Source organism: Paramisgurnus dabryanus, chromosome 20 (assembly GCF_030506205.2).
Source record: "Paramisgurnus dabryanus chromosome 20, PD_genome_1.1, whole genome shotgun sequence".
NCBI classification, from domain to species: Eukaryota; Metazoa; Chordata; class Actinopteri; order Cypriniformes; family Cobitidae; genus Paramisgurnus; species Paramisgurnus dabryanus.
In genome coordinates, this window is record NC_133356.1 from 23559994 (window position 1) to 23584648 (window position 24655).

General features: G+C 38.3%; 1 protein-coding gene across 3 annotated transcripts in view; it reads left to right on the plus strand.

Moving 5' to 3' along the window:
• marchf8 (membrane-associated ring finger (C3HC4) 8) overlaps positions 1–24655 on the plus strand; it is a 119745-nt gene that overhangs the window by 20911 nt on the left and 74179 nt on the right. For all 3 annotated transcript variants that reach the window (XM_065297177.1, XM_065297180.1, XM_065297178.2), the window contains exon 2: positions 2412–2593. In XM_065297177.1, coding sequence (XP_065153249.1) covers positions 2498–2593 — 96 coding nt within the window. In that variant the 5' untranslated portion in view covers positions 2412–2497. The remainder of the gene's footprint in view (positions 1–2411; positions 2594–24655) is intronic.

A 24655-nucleotide genomic window follows, 5' to 3' on the forward strand; every position in this document is an offset into this window, starting at 1 on the left:
AGGGATGTCAACTTATGCAATTTCCCATATTCGATGATCATTTAAATTACAATCAATCAATCGAATAATCGTTAACCGTAATAGTGCAATAAGTCATTACATCAGTGGCATATAGCCAATGACATAAAAGTGGGCGTAAAAATGCCAGCTTCCTCACGCGAATTAAAAGATTTTATTTTGTCTAAATAACATGCTAGTGGGATTGTAAAATGAGTCAATGTAGTTGGTGTTTTGATAAAAATCATCAATTTAATCTCGTAATGAAATATAATGACTAATAGACACAGTAAACTCCGCCTCATAACGGGCACTCCGCACAGTCAGATGAAAGTCTGTGCGTCCATGACAAAATAAAAGTTTCATTATCACCAAGTGTTATTTTTCTAGTTGTTCACCTAGCTTTCGAAGTCATTGATACACCGCTTGTTGTAATTATGTCCAAGAAGCACACGAAGGGCACTTCTCCTATTGTCACCTCAGCTTTAGACCTGCGGCGTACTTTCAGCAAAGATGCTTATATTATGAAGACTTCAACCTTCCATTAGAAAACCCGCAACAGTGTTTAGCGTGTAGCGCCTCAGCCAGTCAATAATGATGATCAATGATATGTTGCGGGCGTTCAGAGTGTAATGACAGTCAGTTACAGTTTACATTTAACAGTTTCTTGCCAGAATATAAGTTTAACATTTTAATCTGTTTATTAAAAACGGCTTCTGGTCTCCTTCCCAGTGTAAAGCAGCGTTAGCAGCGTTGCTATGCTAATCTTGAAGGCTTACCTGAAGAGGGTCTTTGCTTTCAGTATCCTAACTGTGTTTTAGATTTTCGACATCAGACCCTCTCAGATCCACTGCGGATGCCATTTCGTTGCGTTAGCCGCCAGCCTCGTCTCGAATGAGGTTAAAAAGCCCAAGTTTGGCATCGAGCATCGTTGTGATCATGGCGAGTTTAACTTCTTCGCGCTTGGTTCGTTTTTTCACCAGCTGTGTATGTGCTTTGCGCAGGCGCCGGACACACCTGCTGGCTTTTTCGACAATCGTTAAGTTTTATTGATTTAATTCATATCGACAATTAATCGAAGATCAATTCTCCATTAGATCGATTAATTGTTAACATCCCTATTTCATATAATTTAACACATTTGGGTAAAAAAACTAAATCTGTGTTTGGGTTTTGAAAAAAAAATAGAAAGACATTGAGGGATCAAACGACATAAGGGGATGTAAATAATAGCAAAGTTTTTGTTTTTGGGTGTACCACCCCTTTAATCTACAGTAAGTTTATAGGTTGAGATTAGGGTTGCCACCCATCTCTGATAAAAAAACCTGGACATATCGATGACCGACCAATTGGTTTGCGGTAAAACCGGGACAGGTGGCAACCCTAGTTGAGATCATAGACTGTAAATAAAGATGGATATAGTGTCCGTGACGTCACCCATATGTTTTTGAAGATCGTTTATGAAGCTTAAAGTAGGTGGTGCCTGCCGTCGCCATCTTGGCTGCGCATCACTCACGGATATCTGAAAATGGGTAAAGAGGCGGGACGTGGGTTAAGCTGAGGGGCTGGTTGCTGAAACCACACCCACCTAGCAATGGCTGTTCGTCCGTCACTCAAGTGGCCACGCCCTTAATTATGCAGAGCTTTAAGGCTTAATATAATTTAAACAGATGAGTTACAAATAAAATTCACCCCCCTCACAGTTGTCATGAAGGGCAAAATTAGCTATACAGACCAAAACAATTTTTGTACCAGGTTGTTGACATTTTTCCTCTGCTGTAAAGTTGGGCATTTTAACATGGAGGTCTATGGGAATTGACTTCCTTTTGGAGCCTCTAGTGGCCAGTCAATGAATTGCAGTTTAAGTCCCTTCTGTATATTCCAGAATGTTGCCCCTCGGTTAAGAAAAAACAAACCTTACAAAAACAATACTGGGGTGCATCTCGAGACAAACCAATAGCACTGATATTAGCTAAGATATGTCAGTGCAAGGTGTTTTTAAATTAAGGCAGCTTAAACATGCATTTTAGTCTATGAAACCAACCCTTAGGATTTAAGCCAACGGCTGAGGACCAGGGGTATTCCAGAAAGCTGGTTATGCCACATACCCAGGAATGTTTGAATTTGAAAATGTTTTATGTATTCCCTGTGTGCACGCATTAACTTTCGGTTACCAGTAGTAGGTTGAATGAACTAACTCTTATCCAATGTTTTGGAACCGACAGGATCAGGTTAAGCAAATTTGGGTTTAATCAACCAAAAGTTCGTGGTTTTCACTGATGGTAGGTTAACCGTGGTTTCTGTAATACACCACAGGGCCGTTGCTAAAATGTTTAGGTTTCAAAGACATGCTGTTCACAGCTTGACAGTTTAAATGCATTTAACGTTTCTCCATATCTTTCTGTCTCCATTAGATTTGGATTAGTGGTTCCCTCCATCATGCCGGAGTTGGTGGACAAGCTACTGCTTCAGAGAGTGTGAGCTCCACTGAACTGCGGGGATGAACATGCCATTGCACCAGATCTCTGTCATCCCTCGTGATGTCACTTCCTCCCGGTTGTCCAGCAGTGGGAAGGCAAAAGAGAAAGACAAACAGGTTGGTCTTCCACCTGATAGACACTCAAACAATGACAGACGCGCTGTAATCGGTGACCCTTGTGATGGCTCCATCCTCATTGGGCATGAAAGGCTGTATCCTGTTTTTACAGTTTGAACATTTTGTTCGTCCTCTGAGAACTTGGTATGGAAAAGAAAAAGTGTTGAGACGACACACACAATACACACACTCCTCTGCCTGGTCTTTAAACACCTGTTTGCTGTTTTTTCCTCAGTGATAGTATAGTGACAGCTCTGAGATCTAAATTATTGTTTACATTACACTTTATGATGTTGAAGAACACACTGAAATGTAAAACATTGACAGAGACGGCTAATAGGAAGTGGGTGAAATCGTGGAAGTGACGTGGTGTGGGGAGGTTGGTTTCCAGTAAGTGACTGGAATTTCGTTTATATCTTGTGTCTGTGGTGTCATATCACACATTACACCACTAAGTATCACTTGGCCACTTTGGTGCTGTACCTACTGTATAAAGTAAGACCTGTTTTGTGGTCTTCACGTGTGAAATAGCGCTTTACTGTGTGTGTTTAGCATGAAATCCAAATTAGCCCCTCAACCTGAAAATTGACCAAAATGTTTGTAGTATTGTAGTGATGTTTATTAGGGTGGTGCCAGACGATAGTCAGACATATCGCAGAAAGCGGGCCTTGATGACGTTGCGCACAATTCGGTTTCTTACTCGCACCTGAGCTTGTATAAACGAGGCTATGACTTTCCTTGCACTAGAGTGGTTGTCAGCCGGGCAGGGGTTTCAAACCAGTAAGTGAGTTGTTCCTGCTGCCTGGCACTCAATTTCAGCACGCCTGGGCATCAATGAAGCACTCGGATTAATGGCATCAGGTTTAACTCTTTCACCGCCAGCGTTTAAAAAAAAAGTTGCCAGCCAGCGCCACCGTTTTTCATGATTTTCACCAAAGTTTAATGCCTTTCAGAAAATGTTCTTCTTTAAATATATAAACACACAGTATACCAAATGAAAGAACAGACCCTCTGCTTTCAAAAAAAAAAAAAACGTTTCATCCTACCTTCAGTGGTTCTTTTGTAATCAGCTTTTGAAAATGGGTAGGTTTCTGCAAAAACCACCACATTTTGAGCAAAAAGCAGAGATAATTCCATTTTTGTGACGGACTTTTCATAGAGATCCCATTCAGAGCGATCTTTAAAACAGACACGGACATGCAGCTGCTTGCCATAGGGCAATACTTAATATAAATAGCGGTATTGCGGGAAGACGAAAAATCTCGTCATTGGCAGGGAAGCGTTTTCTCATGATTGACGATATATCTCGTCAATGGCGGCGAAAGAGTTAAGAAGGTTGCGGTCATGACAGTGTTGCCAGCTGCCCTTAGAGTAAATAAGCTTTTTAAAATAAATTAGTAAACTATTGCCCTGCCCCCCGATACTATTGTGTATCGGCAATCTCACTTTAGGGGATATCGTGCAAAACCAGCATTTATTCTGGATGAATAGTGTTTAAACGGAAGTAGCGATTGTCTTATTTTCCCCGTTGTGCCATATATCCGAGTGTAACAGCTTCTGAAATGAGGAAAAAAGGTAGGAATTGAAGAGACTTGAATTCGTCCATTGAGAATTGATTAGATCGTTGAAAGTTGGGTCATGTTGCTATTTGCTAATCGCTACGATCTTTTTCAAGAGAGACCATTTCAAGGAGGGGAGGAGATTTGCAGTTTTGATTAAAGATAAGGGCACGTGAATTTAAAAAGAATTATAAAGCTCATAGATAAGTAAATTGTTAAAAATACCACAATATTAAACAAATTCTTTTTTTATTTCAATTTCATTTTTACTTTAAAGGAAAACACCACAGTTTTTCAATATTTTACTATGTTCTTACCTCAACTTAGACAAATTAATTCATACCTATATTTTTTCAATGCGTACACTTAATCTTTGCACAGTGCGTCATGAATGTGTTAGCATTTAGCCTAGCCCCATTCATTCCTTAGGATCCAAACAGGGATGAATTTAGAAGCCACCAAACACTTCAATGTTTTCCCAATTTAAAGACTGTTAAATGAGTAGTTACACAAGTAAGTATGGTGGCAAAAAATAAAACGCATATTTTTTTATGTGGTCAAAAATGAGAACTATATTGTATGGCGGAAGAGCACTTAGTTTGCAGCACTTCGACCTCAGGCGCAGTAATATTGACAAAAGTTTGATCGAGAGGGGGAGCAGTCAGAAGTGATGATGTTACTGCACACTGAGGTTGAAGTGCTGCAAACTAAGTGCTTTTTTGATTTGCTTTATAAAAACACTTGGTGCCAGTGGCTTGGTAGAGGTATCATTAGTGTGTTTCAGAGATCTGAGCATTCATCTCAGCAGTAAAGTGAGAGATAAGCAAGTTGCTGTGAGAGCAGATGTTGCACAGCCTGGCAGCTTTTGATATCACCGAAGAATAACTGAGAATAACATTAATATTAAAGGCATAGAAATGCAAGATTTGTTCAGTCTGTAGATGGAAGTGCCTGATTCTTTTCCAAATGGAATACTTGATCTTAAACACACAATTGTACCACCAACCCTTCAGTTCTCCACTTTTGTCTTCTCCTATTCTGGTAGTCCTTTTGAGCAAGCTTGATTGATTGGTCAGTGACAGTAATGAGTATTCTTTTATTGATGGGTCTGAGACCGGCTGCCTTTCAGCTATTTGTTTGTCACGGCCAAGCAGGAAACAGGAGACAGGGTGTTTTTTCTCCTCCTCCTTTGCCTAAACAGCCTCGAGTGACTCACATAGCAGGAAGGCAGTTAATTCCTAAACACCGGCATGCCAGTCATCCCTCCTGGACCACAGCTCAAGATCCATTCTTGGGCAAAAGCTCTGTATGCTTAAGTTTGCCAGCTAATTTTTTGTAAAATCAGCTTATATACATCTCTTTTGCTGTAGTCATCAGGACTGTATCTGTTTGTCTGTCAGTTTCATTTGGTGTTATATTATTGACTTCCTCCCTCTCTGGGATGAGCTTCTGGCTGACTGGCTTTGACAATGTGCTGCTCAATATGATTTTTTGATTTGTCGCTGCAAACTACAGGTGTAATACTATGAGTGCTTGGGTAGGTGTAGCAGAAGATGCCTTATAATGGGTGGATGTCACAACCCAGCAAACAATAGCCGTCAGCAATAGTTGGTTAGACTAGTTCTTTAGACACAGTATTAAAGGGATAGTTCACCTAAAAATGAAAATTATGTCATCATTTACTCACTCTCATGTTGTTACAAACCTGTATGAATTTCTTTGTTCTGATGAACCCAAAGGAAGATATTTTGAGGAATGTTCGTAAATGCAATTTGAACCAAAATTTCCTCAAAATATCTTCTTTCGGGTTACTTAAAACAAAGAAAGTTTTACATGTTTTAGGTAACACTGCTAGGTAAATGATGACATAATTTTCATTTTTAGGTGAACTATTCCTTTAATACTGTGTCTTAAGAACTAGTCTAACCAACTATTGCTGATGGCTATTGCTTGCTGGGTTGTAACATTCACCCATTACTGCTACACTTACCCAAGCACTTACAGTATGACATGCAACCGGCCCCAGATATGAAATGCCCTTTTTTATCTCTGGGCAAGTAACTTTTTTACTTGAACAAGTGAATGACAGAATGACTTGTCCGATGGACAACCACATGACAATGCTTAGGCTATGTTTACATTACTTTTGCCACGTTTACGCCTTTCATTCACACTATGCCACCGTTTTCGAACCTCATAAACAGAGTTGTTCGTAAACGCTGAAGAACGTGTTTTAGTTTGAGAAGTTAGACGTTGCGCTGCAGTGTAAATGAACAGCTGATGTTAACGTGACAGCGCATCATTTTCAAAATAAAAATTATTTTTATTCAGGTAAATGGAGGTTTGCAACGGAGGTTTTGCCAAAATAGTAAGCATCTATCAACAAGCTATTATAAACGCTATATCAAATTGTTTTAACATGTATCCTTATAGATAATGTCTGTTTTATATTTATGTTTGAGTATTGTTAGGTTTGAATATTGTTGTAATGTTGTTTATGTTTTGTTTAAATTTAGTTAGCTTATTACGAAAGATAGACTGTCATTTTAAACGCCATATAGGGCGTTGTAAAGGCCAATATGAAGGGAGAATTGTAATGGGACAGACATTTTTTTTCAAGTTTAATTTAAGTTTTGTTTGCTACTTTAAAATGAATTTAGTTTCATATAATCTCTTAATTTTCATAGATGTTTTGTTGATAAGTTTTGTGAATATTAATTAATAAAAACAATAAAATCTATGTCTAGAATCTAGTGTAGTTGTAGTTGCTGGCAAAGGGTCCAGGTATGAATTTTTGTCAATATCGCACACCCCTAGGCTGCATAAATGCGCAAAGGAAAGCTATTATTAGAGTAATAAGTTTTTTTACACTTATGCGCATGCCCAGTTACGTGATTGGTCATGTTTAATGCATTTATGGGGGTGTATAGTGTGGATGAAGATTCTTTTTAAAATGCCAGTATAAACGAGTGTCGTTTTTATTTTAAAATGCCGTTTTAAAACGCAAATGCTCTAATGTAAACAGGGCCTTATTAATTTCAGGCCCTGATACGGTATTTCATCTTGTAAGCAAAATCAACAATGATTACAAGACATTCAATACTTTTATTTCATTTATTTTTGGTTATTCTGGTTAGATACAATTTTCACTGACAGCTTAACTTTAGCCTCGCTTTAGGTTAGATGGCTTTAAGATGCAAAATTGCTTGCTGTAGAAACAGTTCAGGATCTAATTTTACCCTTAAAATTACAGTGCATTGTGCGGATCATCCAATTGTGTGTTGCTGTTCTTAACAATTCTCTTAACTTGATGTTTCGAGTTTGTTTTATAATTCTTATTATGCTGATTTTAATTACACAATCATTCTCGTTACTACATTACAGTAATGAGAGTTATCAAAATTAAAACCGGCATGAATTAAGGTAGTACAACAAACTCTGCCATGGGGTGTAAATACTTTTAAATCTCTTTTAAATGAAAATGCCATTATTTATTTTCAAGTAATGAGATGGGGGATTAATTATCATGAAAATGAATGATAAAAAACTGAAAAGCAAACATTGTGGTATTTAAACCGGTTTAATTTTGTTTATGCAGATTTTAATTTACTTATAATTTGGAGAAATACGACCCGTGCATGTTTTTGACAAGCTTGTGGGATTCATCCTAAATTAGCGAAGGCGCACACCACAGTGTGGGTTAGCTGTGATTGATGGTGGTTGCTTCAGTTCATCTAATTTCTAGCCTTGTTCAAAGCTCAAATGCATAAAGAAGGGTGATGGACTATAAATATTAGTCTCAGAGACAAGATAATCAAACCCTGCATGACCGTAATGGGCGCAATCATTCAAAGCCCCATCAGTAAAATATGGTGCATTTATAAAGACTCTCTTATTCTGTATTTACGCAGACTAATTTATGCTGCGTTTACACGGACTCTGTTATACTTCAACACAATATATGTCTCTCAACAACTGTGAGAACATTTTATTGAAATTTGAACCAAACTTTGCTCATCTTTGGATCTATTATTGGAACAAATATATTATAATTTCTTCTCATGGATGATTGCCTGAAATTGAGTTCATATCGAATTTTGTGCAGATTTAAAGAGAAAAATCTTTCCTCTTAAACCCTAAAGCTGTCTTTCATACAGACTGAAGAGTTGGCAGCAGTCGTAGCAGCATTTACCTCTCTGAATACAGATCAGTCAGGGGGCGTGTTGCCATTAGGGGAAGAAAGCGCAGCCCATCTGCCTGTTGCAGACAACTCTTCATCTGTGTCTCGATGGAAAGAGACTCTTCGTCCCTCTGCTTTAGATTCAGCGCCAGCTGCCGTTGCGGATGCGCTGCTGTTGAATGTTCTGAACCCAACGAGTGTCAGACAGAATTAATTTTTTTATTGTACAATCTGTTCACACTTGTCTTATGGTGTTCATTTTGAATGAGGTCTGGGTCTGTGAAAGTGACTTCTGAAATCTTGCCACATCTGCCTTTAAAGGGCACCTATGCAAAATCCACTTTTACAAGTTGTTTGGACATAAATGTATGTTGGCAGTGTGTGAACACAACAACCCTACAATGAAAAAAACCCCTTTCCTTATTTTTTAATCCCAATTAAACCAAAGCAGTCTCATATGCTGTTTTGATTCTATTGTTAATATGACGTCACACAAACAAAGCCCCTCCCATGGCCACTGACTGACTTGTTAATTTTATTCAAAAGCTTTTCTGTATGTGTTTGTTAGCACACTGAAGCACTAATGCAGCTAAAAATACTAGTGTCCCAGACTGTATTCACAGGAATCAGACCTATTTTAACTGAAAACGCTGTTTGTAAAGAAGTGAGGAGCTTTAGCTCATTTGTATTTACAGGTACACACATGAAAACATATTTTGAGTCTCACAGACACATTCTAGGCACACCTTAGACTACATCTTTTAAAAATCGCCATTATACACTCACCTAAAGGATTATTCGGAACACCATACTATGGGCCCTATCTTGCACCCAGTGCAATTGACTTTGTCAGTGACGCATGTATCATTCGTATTTTGCACCGGCGCACAGCTGGTTTTTCACCCCACAAACGCACGTCGGCAAACTAGGGAATGAACTTGCGCTCCCTGGGCGGTTCAGCGCAAAAAAAGAGGCGTGTTCCGTCGCAAACCATCCCTAATGCTATTTTGCAGTTTCAAAAAACAATTGCGCCACTGACCAGGAAAAAAAAAGTTTAAAGTCAGTGGCGCGTTGCGCGTGGTTCATTATGCTATTTTAAGGGCGCATGCTTGACCATAATGTATAGCGTGCACAACGCGCATACACTTTGCATCTAATCTACACAGATGCAACAGTTATTTTTGCAAATCATAAATTGTTACACAAAATAATATTAATACACGAGATAAGGGGAATCATAGTGGTGAGCATTGTGGTGATAGTTTTTATATATTGTGTGGCTGCGTTAAAAAATTCTCATGCAAATAACGATTAAAATATTTTCATAAGTTAATAATAATAAGTTTGTTGTGTGGCTGTATTACGTTTTTTTTATGTAAATAATAATTAAAATGTTTTCACAAGAAACCTTAATGTATATGAACTTGATTTGTAAGAGTACTTTGGGGTTGGACCTTGCTTGCGTTTCTTGGGTCCGATTTCAAAGCCCCCAAACCCTTTCAGCGGTGAGGGTGGACGCAGCGATGTCCTCTGCTGGCGTCAGGTCTTGAGGCAGATCAACCTCCCGTTACACGGCGTGCCCGATTTATGCTGGCAAGCTTGGGATTCCCCCGTCTCCTGACATCATTGTAGCGCTTGGCGCAACGATATGCCAGCTGATGAGACTGTGGCTATTTCCTCTCACGCCTGTTTAACCTACGCTGATTTGGGCGGGTTTCTCCTATCCCCATACAAAACAACTTATCTGTCTTTGAAGAACAAGAACGTGGGTCTCCTCGGCTGTGAACCGCTCCTGGCGTGCGCCTGGTAAATCCGTCATAATAATAGCAACCCGCCATGGAACTTGCGCCCTTGCGTTTAAAGGGAATGTTGGATAGCGTTCTGATTGGTTTATTTGACGTTACGCCCAAACCACACCTATGAATAATGAACCTACTTCAGACCAACCCCTTATTGATTTGCGCCGGGCGCAAGAGTTATTTCTCACGCCGGGAAAATAGCAACAGCGCCCAAGATCCGCCCACAAATTCACTTGCGCGTTGCGCTTCGCACTTGCGTTTCAGATCGTTAAAATAGGGCCCAATGTGTTTAACATAGTAAACATACTGTGTTTAACCCCATTTTGCCTGCAGAACTGCCTAATTCTACGTGGCATTGATTCAACAAGGTGCTGAAAGCATTCTTTAGAAATGTTGACCCATATTGATAGGATAGCATCTCCCAGTTGATGGAGATTTGTGTGATGCACATCCAGGGCATGAAGCTCCTGTTCCACCACATCCCAAAGATGCTCTATTGGGTTGAGATCTGGTGACTGTGGGGGCCATTTTAGTACAGTGAACTCATTGTCATGTTCAATAAACTAATTTGAAATGATTCAAGCTTTGTGACATGGTGCATTATCTTGCTGGAAGTAGCCATCAGAGGATGGGTACATGGTGGTCATAAAGGGATGGACATGGTCAGAAACAATGCTCCGGTAGGCCGTGGCATTTAAACGATGCCCAATTAGCACTAAGGGGCCTAAAGTGTGCCAAGAAAACATCCCCCACACCATTATACCACCACCACCAGCCTGCACAGTGGTAACAAGGCATGAAGGATCCATGTTCTCATTCTGTTTAAGCCAAATTCTGACTCTAACATCTGAATGTCTCAACAGAAATCCAGACTCATCAGACCAGACAACATTTTTCCAGTCTTTAATTGTCTAATTTTGTTGAGCTTGTGCAAACTGTAGCCTCTTTTTCCAATTTGTAGAGGAGATAAGTGGTACCCTGTGGGGTCTTCTGTTGTTGTAGCCCATCCGCCTCAAGGTTGTGCGTGTTGTAGCTTCACAAATGCTTTGCTGCATACCTCGGTTGAAACGAGTGGTTATTTCAGTCAAAGTTGCTCTTCTATTAGCTTGAATCATTCGGCCCATTCTCTTCCGACCTCTAGCACCAACAAGGCATTTTTGCCCACAGGACTGCCGCATACTGGATGTTTTTCCCTTTTCACACCATTCTTTGTAAACCCTAGAAATGGTTGTGCGTGAAAATCCCAGTAACTGAGCAGATTGTGAAATACTCAGACTGGCCCGTCTGGCACCAACAACCATGCCACGCTTAAAATTCTTTCCCATTCTGGCATTCAGTTTGGAGTTCAGGAGATTGTCTTGACCAGGACCACACCCCTAAATGCATTGAAGCAACTGACATGTGATTGTTTGATTAAATCATTGCATTATTGAGAAATTGAACATGTGTAACAGTCATTAATCCACTGCATTAATACACAATCTTGTATTTTGGGTCACCTACATATAAGTGCTGCTAGTATGTACCTATTAAATGCATGCATTGGTCACTTTGTGACACGTTTGATGAACTGTTTTTGAGGCAGTGGTTGTGGTAAAACCATGGGATATTATTTTTAAAAAAAGCTTGAAGTACTTAGTGTTTGAATACACTAATCGTTCAGTACCTGAATACATTTCAGTATTACCATCTGTTACATTACTAAAGCAACAACTTCTTGGAAACATCTGTGAACATACAGCACTTTTTTGAGCAGCTGTTGTGCTCTGATGATGTTCACTTAGTAGAGCATGCAATGGTGAAGTGATGGGTTTGACTCCAAGGAAACACACAAACCAATGACATTTATACTTTGCAATGTAGGTCACTTTGAATAAAAGCATCTGACAAATGCACACTGTGAAAATTATTTGTTGGTTCAACTTAAAATAGTAAGTTTAGTCGAAGCTGATGGTGTAGTGGACGGTGCTCCGACACATGGTGCAGACGCACTTCTGGTGACCCGAGTTCGAATCCCGGCTCGAGGTCCTTTGCCAATCCCATACCCCTCTCTTCACCCTATACTTTCCTGTCATCTCTGCAATTACTTTCTATCAAATAAAGGCAAAAATGGGCAAAAAAAACAAGAAATGGTAAGTTTCCTGGTTGCCTTAAAATTTGAGTTTATTTGACTTAATTTATTTAAAATATTAGTTGACTCAAAAAAAGTATAAAAATATTGTGTCAACTAATATTTTTGAGTTGAATTAACTCAAAAGTTTAAGGCAACAAACTAATGTTCTTTAACTATGTTTTACAGTGCATTAATATGAACATCTCGCTCCTATAGAAGAAGAATTAACCTTGTGCATTTTAACAGTTTTGATAAACAAGTAACCGTAGCAGAACTGCCACTTACAGTAAATACTATATTTATCTGTAAATATGTAAATGTGCTTATGCCGGAAACCTTAGCAACTTGAAAAGGCTTTTCGTGTCAGCCAAAGGGCAGGAAATTGGCCAAGCATTAACATGACCATATTGTCCAAATTTGTGTTCTGAGGGATGTTGTGCTTTGGGGGTTTAAATGGTAATATTATGCTAATAAAGATAAGAGTCTTGCAGCTCTGTAAAATAACATGGGGACACCAGGACGCTTGAGGGGAATATTTACTGAGAAGTGACAGGATTTTAATGCCACTGCTATCTTGTAGGGCACTTTTCAACTTCGTCAACATTCTAATCTTCTCGAAAGAGAGAGCGAGACAGACAGCGAGAGAGAGAGAGAGAGAGAGAGAGAGAGAGAGAGACCAAGGTGCCATGTGATTGCCAAAGCAACTTGTTTGTGTTGCTGTTTGACATTTGCTGTAATATCAGCTGTAATAACTCGGCTTTTACTGCTGCTTTGGAGTAAACAGTCAAATCTGAAAGTTTAGATATACTGAATGATTGACTGAAATGGGGGTTTATTTTTTCCATTTACCGGTAATAACTAAAATTACACAAAAAAATCGTCAAAATATGTGTCACTGGGTCAATATCCTTTTAAAAGTTCCTAATATGTACCATTAGATACAGATATGAATACATTTGGTAGCAATACTAACCTTTGAGTTACCAATACACATGTATCTTTTTTAAAGTGTGATGTCATTTTTTACAATGTTTTTTCAAAATACACACGATCCCTGACTCTACCAGTTGGAGACCGTGCAGTGTTGGGGTTTGAAAATAATCAGTATTAATCATTATAAATAAAAAATAATATATATTTAATTTATACCACGGGGCTCTTGAATGCCTTATTCTGATTGGTTGAGAAATGTTCCACATGCATTACACCTGACCTGTCAAATATCTTAAAATAACCACCAGAGCAATGTCTTAGCAATGTCTGTGATAACCGGGGTATAAGTGGAATGCTTGAAAGGACCGTTTCGCATCGTACTGCATTACCACCTTGTGTGTGCATTATTTTCAAATAATTTAATGACCTGTCTTCAATTATTCATTACATAATTTAATTTGGTCACACAATAGTGAACATAGAATCTATTCACACCGTATAGTGTTTTATAGCATTATGGAGAAACAAGGAATGGGTTTAGGACATGATGCAGAACGGATTTAAAGTCATGCCCTAATGCGAAGACTCATTTATGCATCATGAATGTGCACCCACTGTACCATGGCTCTGACATAAAAAATGGTGTCATTTAAACAATGCTCTGTATACCATTCCAGCCTGCACTTGATTTGACTTGAGGGATTAAGACTATTGTAATCTGTGTGATGACCTACTTTTGATTTAGCAGGGACCGATTGCAAGCTGCTCCTCGTGATTTTGAGGAAGGCCTCAAGAGTATTGGCAGCTCAGAGCGACTTTGACAAACTGCCTGTGATGCTGCAGGGCTCCATTTTGGTTTTAAGGCCTCCAGCCCTTTTAGTTCACTATACTCTACCAAGAAAATCCTAATGCAAATTCCAGCACTCTCAGCATGGCTTCCAGGGAAAACCTTTAGACACAACACGCTTACTGCCTTAAGCAATGGTCACATTTGACTTTTGCGCTCAGTTGATTTCTGTTTCTCGTATATATATTCATAAAAATGCAAGAGACGGAGACAAAGTTTTGCATTCTGGTGCAAATAAAAGTTAAAATTGGTCTAACAAAATTTTGACATCTTAAAACTAAAAACAGCATTTGTGACCATTTTGAATTAAAATCTCACATGCTGAAGTCTTGTGTGGCTCTAGATGGGTACTAGTCAAGATTTCCAAAAAGAATGTTTAATTTCCTAATGCAGTGGTTTTCGAACTGGGGGCCCCCAATATTTGCATTAATGCATTAATTTATTGTAAATTCTGTGTAATTAAACCTTATTAAAATATACAATGTAGTGCTGTTGGTTAGTAGCCTTATTTTCCTAAGTTTTGTTTCATTGAAAGTTTTATGTCATACATTTTCATTTTGGGGCCACAAAGGGCACAAGTGTAGGGATGCATCGATACCGATACTGGTATCGGGTATCGGCCTCGATACCACATTTTCTAAAGTACTCGTACTCGTTAAAAGTCCCCCGATACCAGGAATCGATACCACGGCCTGAGAAATGTCTATGTTTGAGCAGCATGTAAGGGGTTAATGCCTCTTGTGTTGTCCAAAGAGGCAGAGTTTACAACAAACTGGAAAACTAGTCCCTTGTTTTTTTGTTAAATTATATGACTAAAGCTGTTACCTGTACATTTAAATCATGTTTTTTATTAAGTACTCTGTATCGGTATCGGCAAGTACTGAAATGCAAGTACTCGTACTCGTATTCCAAAAAAGTGGTATCGGTGCATCCCTACACAAGTGGGGTCGTATGCTGAAAAGTTTGATAACCACTCATCCTAATGGATTTGCAAAAATAATAACTGCTTTGAAACAACTTTCACACACTCCCTTAATTGTTTGGGCTAAGGTTTAGTCTTCGACCCAACGCTAATGTTTGGTTGAACTAATTGGTTATGTTACATCCTTTTGGGCAACTTGAACAAACATTGCCATTCGTGTCATTAGTAGCACAAAAATGACTTCTTTAACCAGGGAGCATTTAGACTTTGTAAACTATTACAGTATGACACAAAAGCACATCTGGTTTGCTGAATATATTTAGTAATTAAGGTAATGGCCTTTACTGTATGTTGATTATAAAACTTAACTGGTCTTTGTGGATCTAAATGAGGAGCTAAGTACACGGTTAGATTGTTTTATTCTTGTACAAGGTTGCCAACATTTAATGCTTTCATTGACACTTGTGCTTTGGGGATTGTCTGTGTCTATTAACTGTGATTTGCCCATCCTCTGAGACAGTCGGCAGATTTCAAGGGCTCTGTTTAATTATTTCATATCTGTGTTGGAACATAAAACCTTTATGCTTTGTTTATGCTTTTGTCACACATTCTGGATCATTCCCTGAAGTTCCCAGTACAACCGCTTGAGATTTCTATTGATGAAAAACATAATTAAGTTGAAGCAGAGATACTTCAAGCCTACTGGTACTAAATGAACACAGTTGAAGTTGGATATATAGTACATTGCACGACATATTTCCAGAGATAACTTTCATTTTTTTTTATAGATAGATAGATAGTACTAAAAAAAGTCCTATAGAAGAGCTGCCCTTGGTGGTTTGTTTGTGTTGTCATGCCTGTTAAAGCCATAGGACATCACTGAGGCAAACAGACAGCAGGGTGATCTGGAAAAAATAAGCCACATATGCATTGTGCCCTTTATATTTTGCCAGGCATCCACAAGAAGTGAAGTGTGAAAATAGCAATATTGTTGTCAGCCTGACTTGTCAGTGACATTCATCACTGTTTAGGCGAACATTGCTATTTCTTTTTCACAGCCACTGAACGATACACTATGTTAACATGCAGCCTGATATGTGTTAAAAGTCTGATTGATAGCTAGATCTAAATAACAAACCTTCATGTAAACACATCTGAATAAAATTTCCATAAACATCTGACTGAGAACAATCACTTTAATAGTAGAATAATCATCACGCACACCTTTGAATCGGACGACTTACACAATTGGATAAAAAATACCTTGTATGGATAGTGAAGAACAACAAATATTTGTTACTCTGATCCAGAAATGAGAACTTGTTGAAGGAAAGATTGTCTATTGCCAAGGCTTATACTGTATGTTTACACAATTAGATGCAGCGTCCAGGCATTCAGCACTATCATCTTTTCTTAAGTAAGTAATGTCGGATGAAACCTTTTTTAGTGTGTTTTTAAGATTTTTTTATTTTAAAGATTCCTAATTAGGAAGTAATGGTTAAAAATTGTAGGCAATTTTAATTAAAAGCCCAGAGACACGAAGCATCATGAGTTGACTTTACAGATCAGGGGCTCTATCTTGCACTCAGCGCAATTGACTTTGTCATTGACGCATGTATCATTCGTATTTTGCTCCGGCGCACAGCGGGTTTTTCCCTCCACAGACGCACGTCGGCAAACTAGGGAATGAACTTGCGCTCACTGGGTTGTTCAGTGCAAAAAAACATCCCTGATGCTATTTTGCAGTTTCAAAAAACAATTGCGCCACTGACCAAAAAAAAAACTAGTCTAAAGTCAGTGGCGCGTTGCCCGTGGTTCATTATGTTATTTTAAGGGCGCATGCTTGACCATAATGTATAGCGTGCACAACGCACACACACTTATCTAATCTACACAGATGCAACAGTTATTTTTGCAAATCATAAATTGTTACACTAAAAAATATTAACACATAAGATAAGGGGAATCATACACTGTAAAAAATAAATTGTTGGCTCAATGAATTATTTTTTAGTAACTAGTTCCACAGAAATTTTACGTTCACTCAATTTCTGACTCCAAAGTGTTACCTGGATTGATGTTTTTTAGTTGGCCCAATTTTGACTAAAATATAAAAAAGTATGTTTGCTGAACTAGCTTTATAGCTCATTCAACTAAAATGTTTTAATCAGTTGAATCTTTAAAAACTTACAGCAAAGACTCTGTCAATTAAATTTTAAGTATTTACTCAATGTTTTATGTGTTACTTCAATTAATATTTATTATTTGGGAATACTTAATAAACTTTTTAAAATTATTTATCAAATAATTTATGCATGTGTTGTTAACAAATAATTAACTTCAGTCACATAAAAACAAAAGCTTTATTCACTTATCATACAGACTGAACATACAGAATTAAGTCTTCTCTAAATAGAGGGCATAAAACAGTCCAAAAGCACTCCAAAGTCACTCCGAACATCTGCAGGGCCATTTAGCAGAACTTCTTTCGCCATGTAACCCTCTGGTCTGCCTCTCTCCACATCATCACCGCTCTGGTTTGATAAACAGAGGAATATAAATACACACACACATACATAAATAGATGTTTAATATAATAAAGCTTGACGGTGAAAGACTTTATACCCTAAAATTGCCAAATTTCCCTCAGACATCACACGTAATTGAATTAAACACTATTGGGCGGTTTTCTCGGACAGGACTTATCACTGACTAAAATACTGACATCTCTTAACATATGAGTGCTATTGTTTTGTCTCAAAATGCACGCCAGTATTGTATTTTATAAGGTTTGTTTGTAAAAATGTCCCAATTATAATTAAGACTGAGTAATAAACCCTGTCCGGTAATCTTAACTAAAATAGCTCCACTTTAACTCAGACACATAACATAACACACCTTTATATAACTAATATCTTTACAAAAACGTCGAGTATTTGCGTCTTTGCCTATTAATATAGTCTAAAATTAACATTTATTTACAAACACTTACCTGACGTGAACTTGAGGAAACAGCTGATGACTTGTGTCCTGTGAATCAGTAAGTGATTCAGGCTGTTAGGTGCGGATTGATCTCAGATGAAATGACCTGTGATCCAGATCCTTCCGAGTTAAGACATTTTAAATTAAAAACTCACGCACATACTGTACATACATACACACGAGCGGGTCGCGCGCACACGGGTACACACACGGGTATATTTAGAAGTTTTATTTAAGATTGTTATGATATTGGGACTATTTCTCCACCCGCTCCTTCAGCTCTGAAGTTCAAATTCGCATGCAGTCCGGTTATAACAAATGTAAAAGATATGAAACATCACTCAACAGCCATATCAATTAAGTGCAATCATAAAATATGATTTAAAACATAACCCTTTCATTGTTAAGTATGAGAAATTAAAATGAATTAAATCACGTTTAAACGCCACAGAGATATCAGAGCCAGCAGTCGATTTCTGATGCGCTTGCCGAGGCGAGGCTGCGCTGGGCGGGGTGTGAGCACTTAAGCGCCGATGATTTTCTGGAGCTCATATTGAGCTCATATGGAGCTCTGTCCGAAAGTGTCCGAGCACATTTTTAAATAGACGCTATCTTTATTAACCGACCGCATATTTAAACTTTAAGCACATACATTCACGCCTGAACAACTCTTACAATTATATTTTGTGACCAAATAACAGTAATATTAGGAGCATTTTGTTGTCGGGAAACAAAGCTGTCATAAGTCCACATATTTACCTGATTTGTCTTAATTAGTTCAGTCAACACTAGCCATTCTGAATGTTGACTGGATTTGAAAATAACCATTCATTTAATGTTTTAAACACAGATTTATCTAGACTTAAAATAATATGTCTTCTCAACTAGCTCAAACAAAAAAATTGGTTTAACTTATATATTTTTGCCATTCCAACATTTCATTAATTGGATTAGTGGTGAGTATTGTGGTGATAGTTTTTATTTGTTGTGTGGCTGTGTTAAAAAATTCTCATGCAAATAACGATCCAAATATTTTCATAAGAAACCTTAATGTATATGAACTTTATTTGTAAGTGTACTTCGGGGTTGGACCTTGCTTGAGTTTCTTGGGTCCGATTTCAAAGCACCCAAACTCTTTCAGCGGTGAGGGTGGACGCTGCGATGTCCTTTGCTGGCGTCAGGTCCTGAGGCAGATCCACCTCCCGTTACACGGCGTGCCTGATTTATGCTGGCAAGCTTGGGATTCCCCCGTCTCCTGACATAATTGTAGCGCTTGGCGCAACGATGGGGATGCCATCTGATGAGACAATTGTGGCTATTTCCTCTCACGCCTGTTTAACCTACGTTGATTTGGGCGGGTTTCTCCTATCCCCATACAAAACAACTTCTCTGTCTTTGATTGCTCTTACAAGAAAGTCGGTCTCCTCGGCTGTGAACCGCTCCTGGCGTGCACCTGGTAAATTCGTCATAATAATAGCAACTTGGAGCGACTGTTTATGCTGCATCTTCTTCATGACGCGCCGTTTGGAATTTGTCCTCCGTCTGTGTGTGTGCATCATGTAGCCTTTTTTAATGTTTGATGACAAACAGACTTAAGGAAAATTATGTAGACTAATAATTTAAGTTTAATGATCAGCCTACTTATTTGTATGTCCCACAGCTAACATGGAACGTTATTAACCGGTTTTAACTTTATTTTTTGTTCTAACCAGTTCAGGACCATCAATTTTAGGATTGAACCGAAAACTGGAAACATTAAAATGCTGTTTCTGTTCGAAACCAATTGGGAAAAAAATCTGGTTCAAAGCCCTGACAGAAACCAAAGAAACTATTTAGATTAGTGCATGTAAACTTCCTTTTGTTCCTATTTTTTAATCTCATTTTGTATTACACTGTTTAGAGATGTTGGCTGATACCCCCAATTAACCCCAAGTCACAATTTCCCCTCTCTCCTGCCTAAACTAATGTCCTGTGGATCTGAATCCTGCAGTTCTGCCTCAGTCCTGGTCTATTTGGTGCGAGGACATTTAGATAACAGCCCCAGTTTTATCTCATGGGAGAAAACACACGCAGGAGTTCAGGCATCTCTCCAACACCAGCTTTAAAAAAACAAACTCGCTTTCTCTTCTTCTCTGCTCAGCAGCCCGGGTTTCACGGGCATCTCCGAGCACCGCCAAATTAACAGTGACACGTTGATTGCCGTTTTTTAGACTCCCACGATTCGTTCACTCCGAGATCAATTGCTGTGTTCTCAAGCGATCTGCCAAGATTGGAGAATAAGGAGACGATTTTAGACGCCCCCTGCTTCTCTGGCATCTTCAGACACTGGGCTCTTGAGAGAAAATGCCCTAGGTCTAACGTTTCTCCAATGTATAACTATAATTGATTTATTTAATTGAGTAGTTTTGGATAATTTACATTTGTAATTGTAACAGTAGCTAAATGTATGTTTCAGTCAGAGTTGCGTATTAAACTTATGAGCATAATTGGAATATCGCATTAAATATTTGCGAATAAGGCAGCAGCGCACTTCCATCCATTGAGCTGTAGAGAGCAAAATCATCACTTCCTAATAAACTGGTGCTAAATATCAGTAAGAAAAGTGTTGAATCATTATTGTGTATAATCATCACCTCAGAGCATGCGGAAGAAACACTATACACGTGTTATCTCTTTTTTCGGATGTGGGTTTCTGCTGCTTGAATTGACTGTCAAGTAAGACAGTCTTGTAAAGTAATTATACCGAACCATTTAGATGAGAGACTTTACCTATTCATTTCAAAACTTCTAAAACCGAATTTTAGATGCTGAGCATGATGAGTTCCTCTAAGCTGGTTAGTCCAATTATGCTGTCCAATGCACAAAGTCACATGACGTTTTTGACGCTCATCTAGGGCTTTATTTGATTAATGTTTACCATCGTAGTTCATGTGCATGTTTTCTTATCGGATAAAAAATGTGTCCAACTCTATTGAGTGTATGAGCTTTTTATGCATTTTTATTTATTTATTTATGCACATCTTGGCGTTTTTTTTGTGTGCAATACTCCCAAAATGTGCATAAAAATAGGTGGATGGACACATAGCTAGTGTAAACGGTGTATCACCAATACAGATACTGCTACAGAACAGTCTCCCATTTAGCTTAGACTTAGCATCTAAACAACAAGTATTTGTCATTAGCTGCCTATTCATCATACTAGCTTCTAGTACGTGCACAACAAAGAACAGGTTATTCAGTAATTTAACCAATCAGACCTTTCTTTGTTATATTGATGTTCCTGCGAAATCAGGCTTGTCTGATGAGACATTTAATTTGTAATGGTTAACAATTGTTGCTATTTATGCACTCTGGTTGTGATTGATGCAATTTTTTTTTTGGATGACCAACCTGATCTCACAGGAATTTGTATGAATTTATACAATGTGAGAAGAAGCGTACAATTACGATTACGAGAACCCCACCCCCTAACCGTAATGTCAAAGGGGGTAAAGGCAGATCTTACTAAAATGATTGTATGAATGAGATTGTAAGAATTGGCCACCTCATTAACCACTTATGGATTCCCATGAGATTTTTTGTGTTGGGATGGACACTAAAATGTATTTTGTTGTAAGTCTGTGCATTTTCAGGATCATATGTACGCAGCAGGGCGTTAGACTAGAAGAGACTTTTATTTGCCCTAACGTTCAAGTTATATTATAAACGTGTCATTAAAATAGGTTTGCATATCCTGAAAGACAATCTTAGGGCTTGCAGAGAAAGTACATATTGATAGGTAAGGATTTAGCATGTAGAGACACGTTCAAGCATCTTGTTTTAGTCGGTTAAACACAAAAAATCGAAATAGTCACCGTGCAGTTTATGAACAGTTACACAATGGTTACATACTTTGTTTGTTTTGAAAGGACTGTCTGACATGTCAAGAAAAGTGCGAGGGTAATGCAGAGCGGAATGGTGGGTGAGCGAGAGGTGTGAGAGGATGGGGAGAGAGAGAAAAAGAAAAATGAGAAGGCAGATCGACATTAACAGCTTTAGACATACGAGCTACACTGACTTTGGTGGTTGCTGTGGTAACAATTTCCCTGGGTTAGATCAAGTGGGAATTTTACCCCATTAAAGTCATGAAACACATTTACTTTTCAGAAAGTTATATATTTCGCAATTGAAGAAACCATTTCATTTAACAAAAGTAGGCCAGTACTTGATTAAAGAATAAGAGAGCTTTGTGATGTCAAACAAAAAAATGGGATGTCAGCTTCCGAAATTTATAACAAGCAAGTTACACTTTCAGAAAGAAAGGTACCAAGGCTGTCACTGGGGCAAAAAGTACACCTTTGTATCCAAAGAGTGCATATTAGTACCTAGGGATGCACGATATATCGTCCGGCATATCGTTATTGGCCGATAACTGCTTATTTTGAATATTATCGGTCTGATAGCAAAATTAGGCCGATAAATGAAAGCCGATAAATGATGGATTATTTCGATTTGTTGAACCACTTCACTTGCTCATTGCTGGCCATGTGGAGTTTTGATATTATTTTATATATATTATCGGCCCCCAAATACAAAGAGTTATCAGTTATCGGTATCGGCCAAAATGTCCATATCGGTGCATCCCTATTAGTACCTCAAAAGTTGCTTTTCCGTTGTGTAGTACGACTCAGGTTGGCACCACACGGCTTGGCACGCTTTACTTTAGCTTCAAAGTGGATGGGATTATAGACTTATCTCTACTGCCGTGATGTCATCATATACAATTGCACAGCATGGGTGCAGTAGAACATGGAATGGTATTCTTGATTCTCGGAATGTGGATGTTTTTCCACCGAAAAGGGAGTTTTGGAAAACAGATGATGACATCACTTGGTTTGCTCGACGGCGAACGAGGGTTAGCTAATCTTGCATTTAGGAATAACTCAGGTAGTGATTAGTCTCTCTGACCAATCAGTGATCTGCACTGTTTACAATTTTTAGTATCAATATGGCTCACTTGGAACCTCAGCCGAGGTGGTGCTAAAAAGTATCAGGAACTAGGTACTGTGCACAGTGGAAACCCCCAAAAGTAAGTTGATCAAGCCGTACCAGGTTGTACTACGCAACGGAAGAGCAAATGTTGGTAGCAAATTTATACATATTTGTACCTAAATGGTAATTTTTTAACGGTTACTGCCCATTTACATGCTTCAATGTTTCTGAATTGCACCTTAATATCACTCCTTACAGGCAGTTTGAATATTTGCTTTTCTCCCATATAATTTACCCGCTATAAATGAAGGTCCTGTAGTACCTTGTGTAACTGTTGTAAATTGGTTGGAGCGGGCTGTCGTCACACAGTAATGCACATGCCCCAAGGTCTCCGAATTGACAGCAATCAGGATTTTACAGTCAACTCTGCACACAAAGGCAGTAAGGGGCAAACCTATGCCAGTTCATCACTGTTTCAAAAAACATCACTTTTGAAATGGGAATGTATCAATTTAGCAGCAAGAATCATGCATTGCAATAGAGGACTGAATTACCATGGCAACCATTTTCTTGTGATGTTGTGTCTTAAAGGCACAGTTCAATCAAAAAACGAGGAAATGAAATTTGATTTTCACAGGCACATGTTGTGTAAACAGGTCAGACCCATTCTTTAGTTGTTTTTAAGCAGAATTGTGGAGGTATTGTATATGATCACATACTGTACATTAATTTGGTTTCACCATAATGAAAAACCCTGCAATGAGCAGATAAACATACTGTAGATGAATACTTATACTTTTGGAGATAAATTCCAGTAAAAAACATTCCTAGGGTGTTGTCAGTGTTTGTCGGGGCATTGCTGTGCAAATGCTGACTAACCCTGCCCACATATAATATGAGTAATAGCATTAATTATGCTTGTATCAGTTAGACTATGACCTTAAAGTTCTGTTAGATCTGTAAGAGCTCTCTTACTTTCTCTTTTCCATTCTGAATATGCGGACTGATGCTTATTAAAGGGACTTTAGTATGCGTCATAATGCAAAAATGTAGTACAGTCTGAGAACCCTGAAAAGCAGCGTGTAACACATGAGGCTCAAAAAGAGCTTTCAAAAAGATGCTACAGCTCATTTTGAATCTACAAACGCATTAGACATAACCACATAGTCAAAGAACAGGCACTATTGAAAACTTCTTCATTTTTTGCAGACAGACCACATCACTGGGTGATGACGGTCACACAGAGTAATGCTTTTTTGTGCAGGCAGTCTTGTGGCATTTTAGTTACATATTTTTGCCTTTTATTTGGACAGTGGAGTAAATTGACAGGGGAGGAGATGGAGGATATAGCTCATAGAAAGGACTATGAGCTATATTTGAACTCTGGTTGCCCATGTTGTGATGGTGACTTTAAGTTAAGATTATGGGTGGCGCCTGTTGTATAATTTAATGTCAGAATGCCAGGCATGTCTTATAAGACTTTGGTACATTAAGATAACATTACTAGTCAATTGGTCTATAAATGAAATAACTTATGTCAGAAACTCTCATTATGCACACAAATTAAATCCAGTCCTCAATGCCTGTTGTTTTCTTTTACATTTCACCTTACATTTTCCCAGTGAATGCATATTTTATTTCAACTTTACAATAAGATTTGATAGCGTTAAATAAAACAGTTGATACTGTATCAAGAAAAAACTATGTATACTAAGATGCACGCATAATACATAAACAATGTACTGTAAAGTTCCCA